The sequence below is a fragment of the Calypte anna genome, chromosome 1, assembly GCF_003957555.1.
Source record: "Calypte anna isolate BGI_N300 chromosome 1, bCalAnn1_v1.p, whole genome shotgun sequence".
Lineage (NCBI taxonomy): Eukaryota > Metazoa > Chordata > Aves > Apodiformes > Trochilidae > Calypte > Calypte anna.
In genome coordinates this window covers 107,134,602-107,150,126 of record NC_044244.1, presented here as the reverse complement: position 1 = coordinate 107,150,126, position 15,525 = coordinate 107,134,602, and the positions used below count along the sequence as shown (strand labels likewise).

Genomic DNA, 15,525 nt, shown 5'->3' with positions numbered 1-15,525 from the left:
ATCCTGTGTTTTGTGTTTCCTGAATCGCTGGTGTTCTCAGTTTCTAGAGGCTGCCTCACTGACAGTCTCCTATTAGAATAACAGAAGGTACTAGAAGTGCCTGACTAAAAAGATGTTTGTTGTAAGCCACAGCTTTCTTGCCAAAACACTTTCCCCTAAAATATATCTACAGGTGAGACACCAGTCTCTAGTGCCATCCAAACTGAGTTCATCCCAATGACACCAAGCACTGACGAGGCCAACAACAAAGAGGAATCTATCTGGGCTGTGAAAGCCATCAAACTCTCTTCCAGAGAGTTTTGCCAGATACTATGGCCATTCTCAAGTTCAATCAGACCTGACCTTATATTGCCAAAAAGAACAGATGCACAGCACCCTGTGGGCTTTTAACAAAGTCTTTCTCAGGAATGCTCTCAGGTGGTTGGAGTTGGAGTGTGAGAGACCTCACCTCACTACAGTTCACCGTAAGTCTCTGGACCAGAAATATTTTCTTTGTTCCTCCTTCAGTTCTGTGGATATGACATGAAAATAACAGCTTCCCTTTCGTGATGAGGGTGTATGGGTATGCGTATGCTTCTGAAGCAGTCAGATAGTGCAGTAGGGGTGAAATAGGAAATGGGCTAGAAAATGCTTCAACATTTCTTGGCATGGAATCCTCTGGGGATTATTTTTTAAAAGACATCTCATTTTTAACTGGCTCTCAAACCTTTTAAAATGTCAACTTTACAAATGAGATGTTGTTTTTAATCCAGATGAATTATTTTGACTGATCCCCAATTAGATTTTATAATATAATTTAATGGCAAGTTCTTAAATTCAAGGGAGAAGAAGAGTGTTCCATTTGCAAATTCTCCCACTCCTGTTTTGGTCATATAATTTCTGACAAAGTAAATTATTGTTCCTGGACACTTTATAGGCATATTCTTCAGCAAGACGGATGTATAGATGGAGTTGGTATTCTGACTGAGCAAAGGAGCACAAAACCTTACAGGTAGTCTCTGTGTGTGTATATAAATATTGTTTATACCAGGTGCATACACTAAAAATCTGCCTGTTACTCAGAAAGAACATCTCACTTCCCTTGTCTCAGGGATGGAGATGTTTAAAAATTTTTTCAAAAAATTTAAAATTTAAAATTTTTTGTCCTTTCATTTTCTCTGTTTCCCTTTCTCTAATCTTCTTGTCCCTCCTAGTTCCTGTGCTTTGGATTTGTGTTCCCTCTAGATGGGAAAATCAGTATCTGAGTACCTAACTAGTAGTTCCTAGCCCTGACTGGGAGTGAGAATCGCAAGTCCCTGTTTTCTTTTTTTATGATTTGTAATCAATTATTAGCCTTCACAGAAGAGGGAACAATTACCTCTTTGGTCTGTCACATTTTTTAAGTCAGTTCATTTTTCCAAAGGTCTCATTGAAGTTTTTTGCAGCCGAGAAGATTAATAGTGGTAGATGTACTTCACTTCAACATCACTTCAGCAATGTTTGACACACATTTGATGTACTGGAAGATTTAAAAAGCCAAGTAGCAAGTGAGACCAATAGTACAAATTTAAGCAGGCAGAGTGATGTTTTGGAGGGTTTTATATCTTGGTGCCTCTTTCTGCACACCGAGTACCCCTCAGTCCTGCCTGAAGTTGCCCTCAGGTGGCATCTCCTGATTACACCCCTCTTATAGTGGGATTCAAGCACAATGTGTGCCACTTGCTTATGACACCATAGGGCCAACTCAGCTTTGTAGTGTAACGAGGCAACCAGGTGCCACTAATTGCCAGGTAGTGAGCATGAGCTTGTGTCAAGCCCACCTGTGCCTGGTTAGGGTGGGCCCCCACTGCGCATGAGCAGGACCAGGGGGCCAATAAAAGGTAAGGCCTGAGACACAGGCTCAGCTCAGTCCTGAGCTAGCCAGCAGAGAGGTCAGTTGCTCTTGGAGCAATAGCACTGATCTGGGCTAGTCAACTCTGAGAGCCATAGGCTTAGAGCATTGCTTGTGAGTCTCTGCTGGAACACCTGGATGGACCTTGAAGTGCCATTCCCTAAGAGAGGCTCGTCTTGCTACGCAGCTTGTGTTCCCTTGGGTTTCTATTTCCATGGGCCCTGGGAGGGCTTCTAGCTCAAGCTGTTCACTCAACCACACCTGGCGTTAGGCCTGGGTGAGCAGCAGCTCCTCTGTGCAACATAGGTAAAAAACCTCACTCTTTGAATAAGGAAAATGAGGTTGGAGACTAAAGCATTCCAGTGCCTTCCCACATTTATCTAGAAAACAGCTCAACTCAAGTGAGAACCACTTTGCTGTGGTATTAGGGGTGTGCCTACATGATACAAGCAGCCTGTTGTGGATCCTCCCTCCTCACTGTGAAGCGGGGTACTCTGACCTGGAAAAAGCTTCATCTTCCTGAAAAAACAGAGAGAAACTTAGGACTTTTGGACAGCTGAACCAGGTTAGAGTGCTGTCACACGAGCCTGCAGAGCCAAGGTGACTGTCTCTGTGAGTATGCAGGAACATTATAGCTGCTACAGCTGCTCTCACCTCTGCAGCAGCTCTGTGGTTTAGCATTAGTTCATTGATGCAGTTGCCAGGGTGTGCCTTTTTTTGCCACATTTCCCAAGGCACAAGTTTTATCTGCAGTGAGTTGGGAGAGGGAAGGAGAAGGAGAGCAGCGGCCTTCAGTTTAGCTCAAATTACATCCACAGTGATAATGACCTCTATCAGACGAGGGTTTGCTGATAGCAGAGGAGCAACTTTCAGGAAGACTTGTACTGATGGAATGGTAGGATCCTATCCACATCACAAGGTGGATGTGTTTTTCCATATTTTTACTGTATGGTCCAAATCCTTATCACCTTACAGCCAGTTAGCTTGGGCATCCTTAGGCACAGAGGGACCTGTAACATTATCAGCTACAGTACAGTTACTTGTGAGCCTCTACATCATGTCAGGAGGATTTGACATGTAGCATCCTTCTTGCAACCTGTGTATGGTCCAAATCCTTGTAGCCTCTCATGTGAGTATGATTTGCTTACCTGAAACAATTTACCACTATTTCAGTGTTGTACAATGGAGTGAGCTGGAACATCTGTTCTGTGATTATTCCTACAGGTAAAGGAACATGAGAGTTTTCTCTTCTAAAAACCCCTTTTATTAACTGCAAATCACTTGAGAGGAGAAAAAGTTTTAGTATCTTGGTGTTGATCCTAATGTTTTCAAAATTAAGAACAAGAAATTGGGTGAAAGCAACTTTTCAAATATTTTTCAACAGAGGAAAAGACAAGTTTGGTTTAGGTCTTGTTTTACTTTTTAACCTTCAGTTGAAATTGAAGTTTGGTATTATGTGGACTTTTTTCTTTTATTCCCTTCTCTAGAACTTTTAGCTTTTATCTTGCCCCTTTCCTCACTGAAAAAATAAAAGGAAAGGGAATGCTAGAAGTACAAAATGCAAGAAAAAAAATGCCCTCAGTTTTTGAAACGGGACATTTATTTTCAATACAGCTCGTTGGTTTGATTTATTAAAAAGCTGAACAATTTTCAAATTTTTAAATAAGACTCTTGTTTCTCTGAGTTCATTTCCAGAAGAGATTTTTCTATTTGCATTCTATGATTCTATGACTCTGTGATTCTGCTCATCAATAAAAACACCTTAATCAGGAGGAGCCCAGTTTAGGCTGGGAAAAACTTTGCTCCTTCCCTCCTTGCTACTGAAGGAAAAACTGAGTGCTGGTCTAAGCCATGCATTAGCAGCCACCTTTCTCTACACCATTGCTCCTGTGCAGGGCTGCATTTGGGTCTTTGTCACATGAGACAGCTGAGTTCAGGGATGCAGTGCCAGGAAAGGCTGCTGGCAGGACAGTGTAGCATGAAGCCATGTGGGAAACCTCAGCTCTTCCAGCCCTGCCAAAGTGTTCAGAATCGCTCAGGAAATGCAGTTTGTAGGACAGGAGCTCCTGTGCATGGTCAGCAAAGTCACTGCAAATGTCCACAGAGCCACTTGGGGTTGCTGGTTGAGAGGGAGGTTTGCTAACTTGGTCAAGTCTCTACCATGCTGTGGATAGTTTCTGTGGATTTGGACTTCCAGGGTCATGCCACTTCAGCATTTGATAACTGGTTCTTTACAGCTTAGAAATAACCTTTCTACTAACCTAGGAAAAAATCTCTGGCTTTTAAACTAAACTTCAATCAGTCATAGGGAGTTTGTGAAGTGCAGATAACTTGCTTATACTTAGAAAAGCAACATGTTGATATAGATGAAGGATACTAACTTGCTTTCATAAGGTGGTTTGTTTTTTTTTTCATTGATTTGAAGCTATTTTTTAAAAAAATTCCTTAGGGAAATTTTTTTACAGTTTAGCTACCCTACATTTGATTTTATTTCAGCTTGCTTCTGGAAATACTGCATCAAGTGCAAGTAGTGTTTAACCTTCAAGTTGATGGGTCATGCTGAAGATTAAGATGCTGAAGCTGAGAAAGAAATTTTCAAAACTAGATGTTTTCTACACAAGTAGTTGAAGGATAATTAATAAGGTAACTGACCATATTTGCATTGTGTATAATAGGTGTTTAAAAGGGATATGCAAAAATTGTTTTTAAAAATATAATAAAAGCATCTTTTGCGCAAGCAACACCACACATAGGACTACTTGTGCTGAAAAACAGCTGGAAATCTGTACTTTTATCTCCAGAAACATGCCTTTAAATAATGGAACATGATCTCTGCCCTGGAGTGGGAGCAAGCACTACAAATCTGTGTCAAGATATTACATTTTACTGCATGTCAAGGCCGTTCAGACAGCTGCTGATATCATTACCACCACAACTAGCTTTTCTCCCTTTCTCTCATCTAATTTGTTCTTCAGTAAGGTGCTTAAAAATAAATTTCAATGCTCTCTTAAAATCAAATAATTCAAATATGGGCAAAGGTATTTTCTTAAAATATTAATTTTTAAGTCTCAGACACTCAAAATGTTTAGTAGATATGGATTAATTTACTGTGGGATTGTGCAGACACTTTAACTCATCTCATCACAGGAAAAATTAAATTTCTTCAGTTTTCTGATATGCTGGGGCATTTCTGTTGTTTCTACCCACATTTTTCTGCCTGTGTGGTCTTAAACACACAAACAGAGACCATAACATTCTAGTTTAGGCAGCACCACATGTGCCCAACAATCCAGCATGGAGAGCTGGAGCCATGAACTCCTTTTGCTTGTGTAAGACGAGTAAGGAAACCATACATTAGGTTTGAAACTATCAGTGGCCACAAGCATTTAATCAAATAACCTTCCAAGCATTGTCAGATTCCAATACTTGAAAGGCAGCTACAGAGAAGATGGAGACTCCCTTTTTACAAGGAGTCACACAGACAAGGAGCATTGGGCACAGGTTGCTCCTGGGGAGATTCCAAACAGACACAACGGGAAAATTTTTCACCATAATCAGACATTGGAATGGTCTCTGAGAGGAAGTGGTGAATTCCTCCACTTGGGACAGTTTTAAGTCTCAGCTCGACAGGGTGGTGACACATAGCATATAAACTATAGTATTACCTCAAAGGGTTGTACCAAATGATCCTTGAGGTCCCGTCCAACCTGACATTCTATGATTCTATGAACCCCACCTCTTTGCTGAGTGAACCTTTTTTTTCTTTCACCTGACCATACTGGAAGTGATTCTAGTGAAGCCTTAGGGGAAAAAAAAAAAGGGCAAGGTAAGTGAAATGAATGATCTGAAAAAGAAGTTTCATGGTGCCTATAGACCATAAACACAGGCATAACACAAAGCAGCATGGTGTTTCAGGCAGATATGGCTCTTGCCATTTTCAGTCAGCAAGGACACAGAGTGGTGGGCTGGCTCTGAGCCCTGGCACAACAGCTCTTGAGCTGCTGGATGCAGACCCAGGTGCAATGCTTGGGTTGGGAAAGCAGGCAGGGCCAGCTCATGGCGGGGTTGTTACCATGAGGCCAGGGGCAGGAAGCCAGTATGGGACCTTATGGGAAAGAAAGGTGATGTTTATTCTAAATGCTGTGTGTTTTACTTACTTGCAGTACCCCATGGGTCACCTGCACCCAGGCACCTGCCCAGGCAGTCTGTGTGTGAGGTGTCAGGGCAGTGCCACCGGCTCTGGAGTCCTGGCATGGGTCTTGGGTTTGTCACTGGTGACAAGGTGCTTTCTGGATGTGCCTTTTATACCCCCTATGGGTTTGTCAGGAGGCAAAATTCCTGCTTCCCATTGTTCTGTTTCCTTATCAGGATGTTTTATGGCTCCGTTTGTCCTCATTTCTTTACCTTAGCTTAAGGCTTCACTTTGTTCTTTGCCTTCTTGCTGTCAGATCCTTTGAATGAATTTACTTATACAGTGCCCTGCAAGGATTAACCTATTACTTTTTTCAAACTTTTTTTTTCTGTTTCTTCTAGTGCTTTCACATGCAAATTTTCATTCTTCTTCAGATGCCTCGAGGTTTATGTTTACAAATACCCTGACTTGTGCCAAAGACCATTTCTCTCACTGACATCCAGGTATAATTTGGAGATAGGCACTGTTCTTCACAACCAGTGAGTCCACCCTGTTTCCAGGAGATAAAAAAGAGCCACACTGATTTGACCCACACATTGCTACGAGCTCTCTGGGACAGAGAATAGCCCAGGTTCTCTGTTATTTACTGATGATCAACAGCCATAACTCTATGTGTATATGGTGAGAAGTAAGTAAGGCCCAGGGGCAGGGTCATGCATTTGGATTGCTGCAAGAGTTGCCAGGCAGTGTGGACAGTCCCTGGCTGCTTTGGCTCATCCTAGGTGGATCCCTCCAAGATGTACCAGTCACAGATGTGGTCAGCCCCAAACTAGTTGGTGTGGGACAGTCTGTGCTAAATGGCTTGGCAGTCAAGAATTACACGCTGGCCATTTTTTTTAATTAATCTATAATGGGCACATCCAATGCTCACAAGATCTCACTGAAGGTCTATGACATACAGGATTCCTCCAAGATCAAAGTGGAGTTAAATTTTGCTCCTTCTTAAAACCCAGGCTGCTGTTGCAATGCATTGCACCAGGAAATTATCAAGGCAATAAAGACAGAACGCTGTTCTAATTACTTATGAATTTGTATATTTTTTATTTAAATTTGTAAGGCATATGAAAAGAGTATACAGATTTCATTTTTTATATATTTTTATATATATGTTTGTATTTGAAAACACAAAGTAACAGTTAGTATTATGTGATGAGTGACTGCTCAGCTATCAACCCCAACATGAGTTCGCAATTGAGGGTGGGAGGGGAAAGGTACTGTGTCTGTTTTCTCTAAAGGCAAACTAAGAATGCATACTGAACAATGCTTACAAATAATTGTGATGATAGTGCATTTGCATCAGAACTGTGCAGACTGTAAGATGAAGACACTGCAGACACAATCCATCTGATGCCAATTGTTACCTTTACATAGCGCTTTATTAGAAACCAAGCACATGTCTGATGTGGGCAAGGACTACCAACTAGTCTGCAATAGTCTTTTTGAGGGTCTAGGTGCTACAAAGGCTATTTTTTAGCCATTTTCACATCTATTTTTTACACACAGGCAAAATCCATCAAAAGGAAACCTCCAGGTGGTCCTATGACTAAAGCATTGCACCATCTACTTCTATGTGCTTGCTGAGGGCCTGCTCAGCAGAAAGCAGCTGTGGACATCACTTTTCAGGGTCCATACACCTCTAATAGTGTGCTCCTGGAGGTCAGCCTACAGGGTGATTCTCACCAGCACTGGATGCCTTGAACACAGACTCGTGCAAGGCTGGAGGGATTCATCTAATCCAGCTCCGATCTAAGGCAGGAGGTAGATGTGCCTTGTTCCTCATAAATATCTGTCTGATCAGCTGTGAAGTTCTCAGCAATGAAGTCTGAAGATTTTCCCTGGAAAAGCCAGTATGCTGGAGCTCAACTAGAAAAAGGAAATACAGAAGGACTCTTTCTTTCTTAAAACCTCTCCTCCTCTATGCTTTCCAAAACCAAGTCAGAGTTATGGAAGGATGACAAAGACAGATCTTACATCAGTAGGATCACCCATCTACATCACACATTTCTTCTGTTTACAGTGACAACCAAGTCTCTCCCTCCTCCTTTGTTAAAGATTTATCACCAGACAGTCCATGGGACAGCCTGTGCTGCACTTTTTGGGAGCAACAGGAGAGAAGTTTGATGGGTTATGCAGCCCTGAAAGAGGAGAAGGCAGGAATTTATTTTTAATTTCAAAGAAGACTCACACAATGTGAAAAGGATGTGTTCTTTGTTGACCTGCCTGCAGGTCTCTAGCATGGAGGAGAAGGCTTCTGGGACACCAGGTATTGTCCCACCTACAATCTGACTTCTCTCGTGAGTTAACCAGGGCACTGCATGGGCACCAGCTGGTGGCATCCAGAGAAGCAAACAGAAACCCACCCGGTAACTGTGACATTTGGCAACAACTGTGAAACAGAGATCAGAGGCAGCGATAGGTTATATATGTGTGTTTGTTAGAAACAGGGCTATTCTCAGGATTCATTAATTTAGTCTAAGTCACTAGTCTGTAATATTGCTATAGTTGTGTTTCCCTAACTTCAACAAATGCTTTAATATTGACTGATGCCTTTAACTTGCAATGCACAACAGACATTCATGTGTGCAGACATCTGTACAGACACACAAACATGCACATACTTAATTTAAGAACGAGCAAGTAATGCTATACAATGATTATAAAAGAAGGCTTGGCCAATAGCAGAACTGTAAATTACACTGCAGTGTATGCTGGCTTTTTTTCCCATCTTGGCTGGTGCCCATCTAAATCCCAGAAGCAATAAAGAAGCATCATCTTCTATTTACTTCATTCTTTTTGCAACATCCAAATAGGCATACTCAATTTCTCGATCAGCGGGACAAGTGTTTGTAAATTCATCTCTTGCATATGCATTGTTCAAGTATCTTGAAATCCCTGTCATTTCAGGTGGAAAATCAAAATTTCTGTATTTTTTTGCAACAACCTTTTATCAAAAGAAAGAAAAAAATATCATTACACACACGATCTGCAAAAAACCCTAAATCTACTCTTTATGCACATTTTTAATTTCAGTGTGTAAGTTGGTCATAATATACACCATAGAGAGAAAAGAGAAGGAAACATAAACCTCCAGAACACATGGGATGAAGAAAGCTAGCTAACAAGTTAACTCACTCTAAAAGGATTTATTTGGTATTAATATTTCCCTAGAGCTATGCAGAGCTATGTGGTCCACACCTGGAAGAGATGCAGCTTAAAACAGCAAAGGAGCTAGCATAAGCTAGAATTAACAGAATAGTCTTACAGTAATAAACTAGCCCTTACTTGGAGACTTTCACTGAAACAGAATGGAATATTAAATCTGAAAGTACTAGGAAAAACAACTATTGGCCAATACCTATTCCCTGCTGGCCAGCAAGGATGGTGTGATGTTCATGCTCCATCATCTTTCAGACATTCTCCTGACTTGAGCTGATTCTCCCTGTGTTGGCTCTGCTGACCCCTGCTACATCTCATGCTTCTCTATGCCTGTGTTTTGCATGGGCAAGGGAAGGTTCCCTTGCTGCTCCCTCTGGAATAGGTTTAACCAAGACATCTTCAGGAAAAGTTTTCACTTGTGGAGAAAGCAATTCAATCTACTCTTCCACTGACAATATAGTAGTTAGAAAGGAAACTTTCTGAAGTGACCTTGTTTCAAAACCAGATGATTTCCCAGTGTGGTCTTTTCTCTTCCAGAGCCTGGTTGGCTCCAGAATAACCCAGGGACAGGCTGTGAGAACACCCAGACCTCTTGGTCACCAGGTGTAATCACCTTGACACCAGGTGTGTGGGAATGCTGCAGAATCCTGCAAAAAGAGGCAGGGAGCCTTGGCTGGAAGGCAGTGGGTGGTGGCTGCCATGCCAGCATTATGGGTACTACTGATGATATTCAGCAAAGCAAGAGTTTTGTATTAAAGGAAGGAGACACAGGTGCAACTTTCATGTTCTTCTGCCTTCTTGAATTAGCATGGACAAAATTGTTCAATCTTATTAGTTCATGGCACTTTGCATGTGAAATGCAAATGAAAACGCTTCTCAGCAGCACTGTGTGTAGCACTCATTTAACACTTGTGAGAGGCTTAGGGAGTGCAATCACAGCCCAGATACAAACACAGATATTCTAACTCTAGTCATCATTTCTGAAGATCTGCCTGTCTGTGTTGTAATGAAATGGCCTTGTACATTAGCATTCAGTGTCTGTACACAGGCGACTACTGTGTGGCCTCAGAATAACTATAAGATTCCCCTGCCTTTAGAAAAGGACTTAAGCTTCTGCGTCACCCTTCTCTTCAGTAAGGTAAAAACCAAATACAAACCTTGATTATATGGAGCTTTGGTAGGAGGTTACAATCAGCTAAGGTGAGCTCATCTCCATCCAGGAATTTCCGGCTGGAAACAGTGATCTCCTCAGTGCTGTAAGCATCTATTTCATCAGGCAAGGGGCTATTTAAATAGTTGTCCAGCTTCCTCAGGGCTTTAAGCAAAGATTTTTCCAGATCTAGGTTTAAGATAATAAAAAGGTCATTCAAGCCTGTACCAAGGTCTCTCTGACACTAAGCAGAAAGGCGACTCTTGAATCCAGTCTCCTGGCACCCACCCAGCTCACAGACACCCAGAGATGCCAGCTCCTGCAATTCCTTTAACCTTAGCTTAAAACTTAATGCTGGCATAAAAGCCCTAAGTAGCTAAAGAGGGTTCTGAGAAAAAACAGACTGGGGCTATGTTACCAGAAATGGCTCCTCAAACTTCTCTGTGTGCTCTTGCAGAGTGGCCCAGCAGAGTGGCTCTGCCTTCACACCAACACTCGCTTTGGGAGCCTCAGGGCAAGTGCCTGCCCACAAGTGGGAGTGGAAGCAAGGCTGGGAGTGATGGCAACAAGCCAGTGGGATGATGCTTCAGGGTGTATGGGAAACTAGAACATGAGTCCTGTGTTTCTGGCTGAGTGGGGTCAGGGCAGCAGGGGCTGGCAAAAGCTGGCTGGGATTTTCATGGCCTGGTGGTGCCTGAGTGCCACTGTGGAGAAGGAAAAAGGGAAGAGCAAAGGCAACAGGGGTGAGAGCTGGAGGAGTTAATGTATAGTGGTATTGAGGGTCCTGCTCTGAAAGGACATGCCATGGGGCTGAAGTCCTCATTATTTACAGAAATGGAGTAGAAAAGGAAGGTCTTAGTCCAAGTGCACTTTTAAAAGACTTATGGAGAAGATGCAGTGTTACAGGCTCAAAAGCTGAAGAAACAAGAAGGAGCTGGAGCTGGTGCTCCCAGGCTGACAGTGGTATCTGAAGAAACTAACTTTGGGAATCCTCAAATATGAGGGTGAACAGGCACAAATTTCCAGTCTTTATGCTCTGGAAAATGCCTGTTTAACCTAAGGTGTAAATGAGGTGTCTCCAGGGCAGTGTGCTAGAATTGTACAGCTCTGATTTCTTCTAGTAACTCCTGAGGCTGACAAAAGGGCTGTACCACGTACTTTCATTAGCATCTTTTCTTGGGTTCTTTATGAATGCAGAGAATTTTGCAAACACATCGTTTCCTGCAGAGTTAGACTCAGGGTGGTTTGGTGCAAGTTTGGGATACCTGAGGAGTTAAAAGAAACAAAAAGAAGTTATATGATTATCCTTTATTTTCATTTCCACTAATTATTTAATATAGTTTCAAGATGAAATAGGGTAGATTTGGACTAGATGTTTGGAAGAAATACTTTAATGTGAGTGTGATGAGACACTGGCACAGGCTGCCCAGAGTTGTTGTGGCTGCCCCCTCCCTGGCAGTGTTCCAGGCCAGGTTGGATGGGGCTTGGAGAAACCCAATCCAGTGGAAGTGTTCCTGCCCATGCAGGGGGGTTGGAACTGAGTTATCTTTAAGGTCCCTTCCAACCCAAACCATTCTGTGATTCTATGATTACTGTAGTGTCACAACATCCAGCCTCACAGGACTCTCAAAAGGGAACCATCCTGAACTAAAAATCACATGGTAAGTGCAAATTTACACCGTGATTGTACCAGGCTAATGACCTCCTTTTCCTGAGGGAGGTGGGAAATTACTGTTCACACTACAAATGCTGCCCAAACAGACCAGAGCCTCTCCCACTTATCCACTTGTGGTGGGGCTACATGGAGCATGGCTCCTGATGTGAGAAGGACAGAGGGAAAGTCCCTATTTGCAATAGCTGCTGCTCCTCCCAGCCTCCTCTCCTGGCCAGCTCCTGTGTGGAGTGGCAAGTCCAGCAGCTGTCATGACCATGAAGGATAGGAAGGAAAAAAGAGGATGGGGGCAGCTACTTGCCTCCTTCAAGTCAAGCCTGGCTGCTTGAGAAGGGAGTGCTGCAGAGGGGCTGCTGTTCCAGGGCAGGGAAGGTGCCTGGGTGGGGGACAGGATGCTCTTACTTCTTCCTGCGAACTCCACCATGGCAGCCAGGCCAGGTGGTATGGTGGAGTTTGCAGGAACAAGTAAGAGGTCCTGACCTCCTTGCACCATTCTAACCACGCAGATCATGGAGAGCCTGGGTCACCAAAACCAAGGGGGTTCAGTCAGTAACCCCCCCCCTGAGTCAAGGGACGTGAAGGGGTAAAACCAACAGAGACAGCCAGGGATGCAGTACCTGGGAGGTGCCAGCTTTTCTTCCAAGAATTCCTCAATCTTATTGACATCAGTTTTCACTTCACCATCAAATGTCATGAAGGGAGGGTTTGTTCCTGGGGCGAGGTTCTGCAGGTCAGCAGGCTTTCTAATGGGAGGAAAGAGATGGGTTAATGACATTTGCAATTTCTACACTTGATTGCAATGAACTGTTTCTCCTTTAAAATAGCAGGCTGCTTTCTTGAGAAACAAAACTTAGGCAGCTGCCTCACACTGGTGGTGTGAGAATTTGCCATCTGAACACGCTCTGAAATGCTTAAAAAAACCCTCAAACCTGTGTTACATTACAGATATCTACTGCAAAACAGACTAAAATCTCAACTGCTTCGAAGGAGTAAGTCCACTTCATAGTAGTGAACCCTAAAGAGGAATCAGGCATCCAGACTTAACATAATGCCAAGCCATGGTGCACATTTAAAATCTATCAGAAGAGAGCCACTCTTTCAAATGTCCATTTTGGAAAAACTTCTGAGGAGAACTCTGGTATCAATCTCACCTTTTTAGATCCACAGTTGTGACATTAAATATGACACCTTTTAGCCACAGAATCATAAAGAGACGTTGAGAGAACGGGCAATTTCCAATACTTTCCCCATCACTGCCAGCCTACAATTAAAAAAAAAAAAAAAAAGCAAGCAAAAAAGGTATACATACATTTATGATGACAGCAAATTTGACAGCTGATGCAGCAGAAGATACTGATCAGCTATGAGGACATATAGCATGTAGCTCATCTCTACTAATGCGTTATTTTCATTCAAAGGTTGTTTATATCTTTCACCAAACATGCACATAGATACGATGAAGAATCCTATCATCTTGGAGACATATTTTTTCATTAGAATACATAATGAATATTGCAATAAGTTAGAAAACAAAATTGAAATCACAGCAGTTCCTCCAAAGGAAATTGTCTCCACCTAATTTGTCTACATAAATATAAATCTACCTAAGTCATTGCAAGATGAGAACAAGTTAAATTAGTTAATGAACACAGGAAACAAATAAAGATCTATCAGCATAAAATGAGATGTAATATCTCAGGCAATTAAGGGAATAAACAGAATAAATCAAATAATTAAGAATTTTAAACTGAACACCTGTGAGGGGCCCTGAGAAGGAAGAAATTTCATCGGTAACCTTTCTCCAGCTGAACCCACCTGTCTCTGTGCATTGCTGAACTGAGGACTAAGGAAGTGCAAGTGCTGTGTCCCCCTGGCTAAGACCCAAGGCTACCACTTGCAGTGGTAGTCACTGTACATGTGGCCACAGAAGAGTTGTTCTCCTGTACTCTGAATTACATTTTAAGATGCTTCATGAGAATGAGGCATAGCCTGGCACAGTTTTCCTTGGTTTACATTAGGCTGCAATCAATACTGTTGGAAGGGATCAGAGGTGTAATTTTTAAGCCCTTCACACAATTCTCCTAAAGCACAGTTTTAAAACTGCAAGTGCACAGAAGAAAAAAAAAAGAAAAAAAAAAGAAAAAAAAAGGTGTAACACATACTTAGTTAATAGGTTAGTTGATGAAGGTTTGCAGACCTTATACCCAAACAAAACACATTAATGAAACCAGTTTTGCTCGCTCTCACCTTCCTCAATGCTATCAGATGAATCTCAAATACAGTAAAAAGTTCTCCATAAACAAACATTGCCATGGGATTTCTTTACAATGCTCACCTTCACAAAGAGCTCTATGTCTGGAAATGAGCACCTGGTCTGGAGCCGGCAAGTTTCTGCCATGGTACCCGAGGAACTCATGAGGAGAGACATTGCTGCAGCTTGATAAATGATTTTACTCTATCAATCCAAAGGATTCTCCTCTGAAAGCTCTCTGCTGCTTTCTGCTTCTGGTACTGCAACAACCACTGGCTTTCTTGGTAATGAAAACCAGAATATCCCACTGCCTTAAACACTGCCAGGGGATGAAAACTTTTAGAAATACTATAACAGCTGGACTGCTGTGCTAGAAAAGTCTTATTTCGTAGGTGGCAAAAATGCTAGTTGATCAAAAGCTACTATTGTATTTTTCCTCCTACTCAGAGCACTGCTTTCCAGCACTGAACAGTTTGCAGCAACAGGAATATAGAAAACTACTGTGTATTTCATAAGGAGAAGACTACAAATGTTGCTAGCATGTGCTTAAAGCAGAGTTGAATATACGACACCACCATTTTCCCTCATACTGCCTCTTAGGTCACATTTTAACCACCCTCCAAGGAAAAAAGGGGTTGAAGGGTATTGCTGTCACCATCTCAGTGGTAGCAGTGGGCATCCCCTGCTCTCACAGTGCTGGGCTGCAGTCAGAGGATGTGGTTTTGAAGGTGTCTGGAGGGGGCAGGCAGGTACATCTGCTGATGGGCTGGCTCCTGCTGGTGCCAGCTGCCCCTCTGTCTCTGCCACAGCCATGTCCCAGCCCACTGCCCTCACTTGAGCTGCCAACAGCCACCCATCCACCCAGGATGGGCTCTCAGGGAAACCCCTCAGGCAGAACATTGAGAGGACAGCAGCCCAACGTGGTACCAACCTGTGCTTTGGTGTCTTGAACATTACAAGGAATTTAAATCATCCACCTAAGTCAGTGAAGATATAATCTTACCTTAACAGATTGCTATGACCTAGGGAGAGAATGATAGTGTCCAGAAAAAATGCTGCTACAACTGACTTTATATTTTCACTCAGCCTTTGACAGGAAAACATAAATTATCTCAGCAGGATTCATGTGCCACCTGGAGAATTATGCAGATAGCCCTGTGGTCAAGAAAAGCTATGTGATCAAGAGTGACAGCAGGGTGGACTTTTCCTGATCAATAGCTACCTTCTGATGGCC

General features: G+C 42.6%; 1 protein-coding gene across 1 annotated transcript in view; it reads right to left on the bottom strand.

The window, feature by feature from the left end:
• Nucleotides 1-7,131: 7,131 nt before the first annotated feature.
• CLIC6 (chloride intracellular channel 6) overlaps nucleotides 7,132-15,525 on the bottom strand; it is a 32,229-nt gene continuing 23,835 nt past the window's right edge. The window contains exons 2-6 of the mRNA XM_030455499.1: nucleotides 13,192-13,301; nucleotides 12,658-12,783; nucleotides 11,527-11,633; nucleotides 10,376-10,557; nucleotides 7,132-9,003 (exon numbers count right to left, since the gene is read on the bottom strand). Of these exons, the coding sequence (XP_030311359.1) occupies nucleotides 8,842-9,003; nucleotides 10,376-10,557; nucleotides 11,527-11,633; nucleotides 12,658-12,783; nucleotides 13,192-13,301 (687 nt within the window). The 3' untranslated portion in view covers nucleotides 7,132-8,841. The remainder of the gene's footprint in view (nucleotides 9,004-10,375; nucleotides 10,558-11,526; nucleotides 11,634-12,657; nucleotides 12,784-13,191; nucleotides 13,302-15,525) is intronic.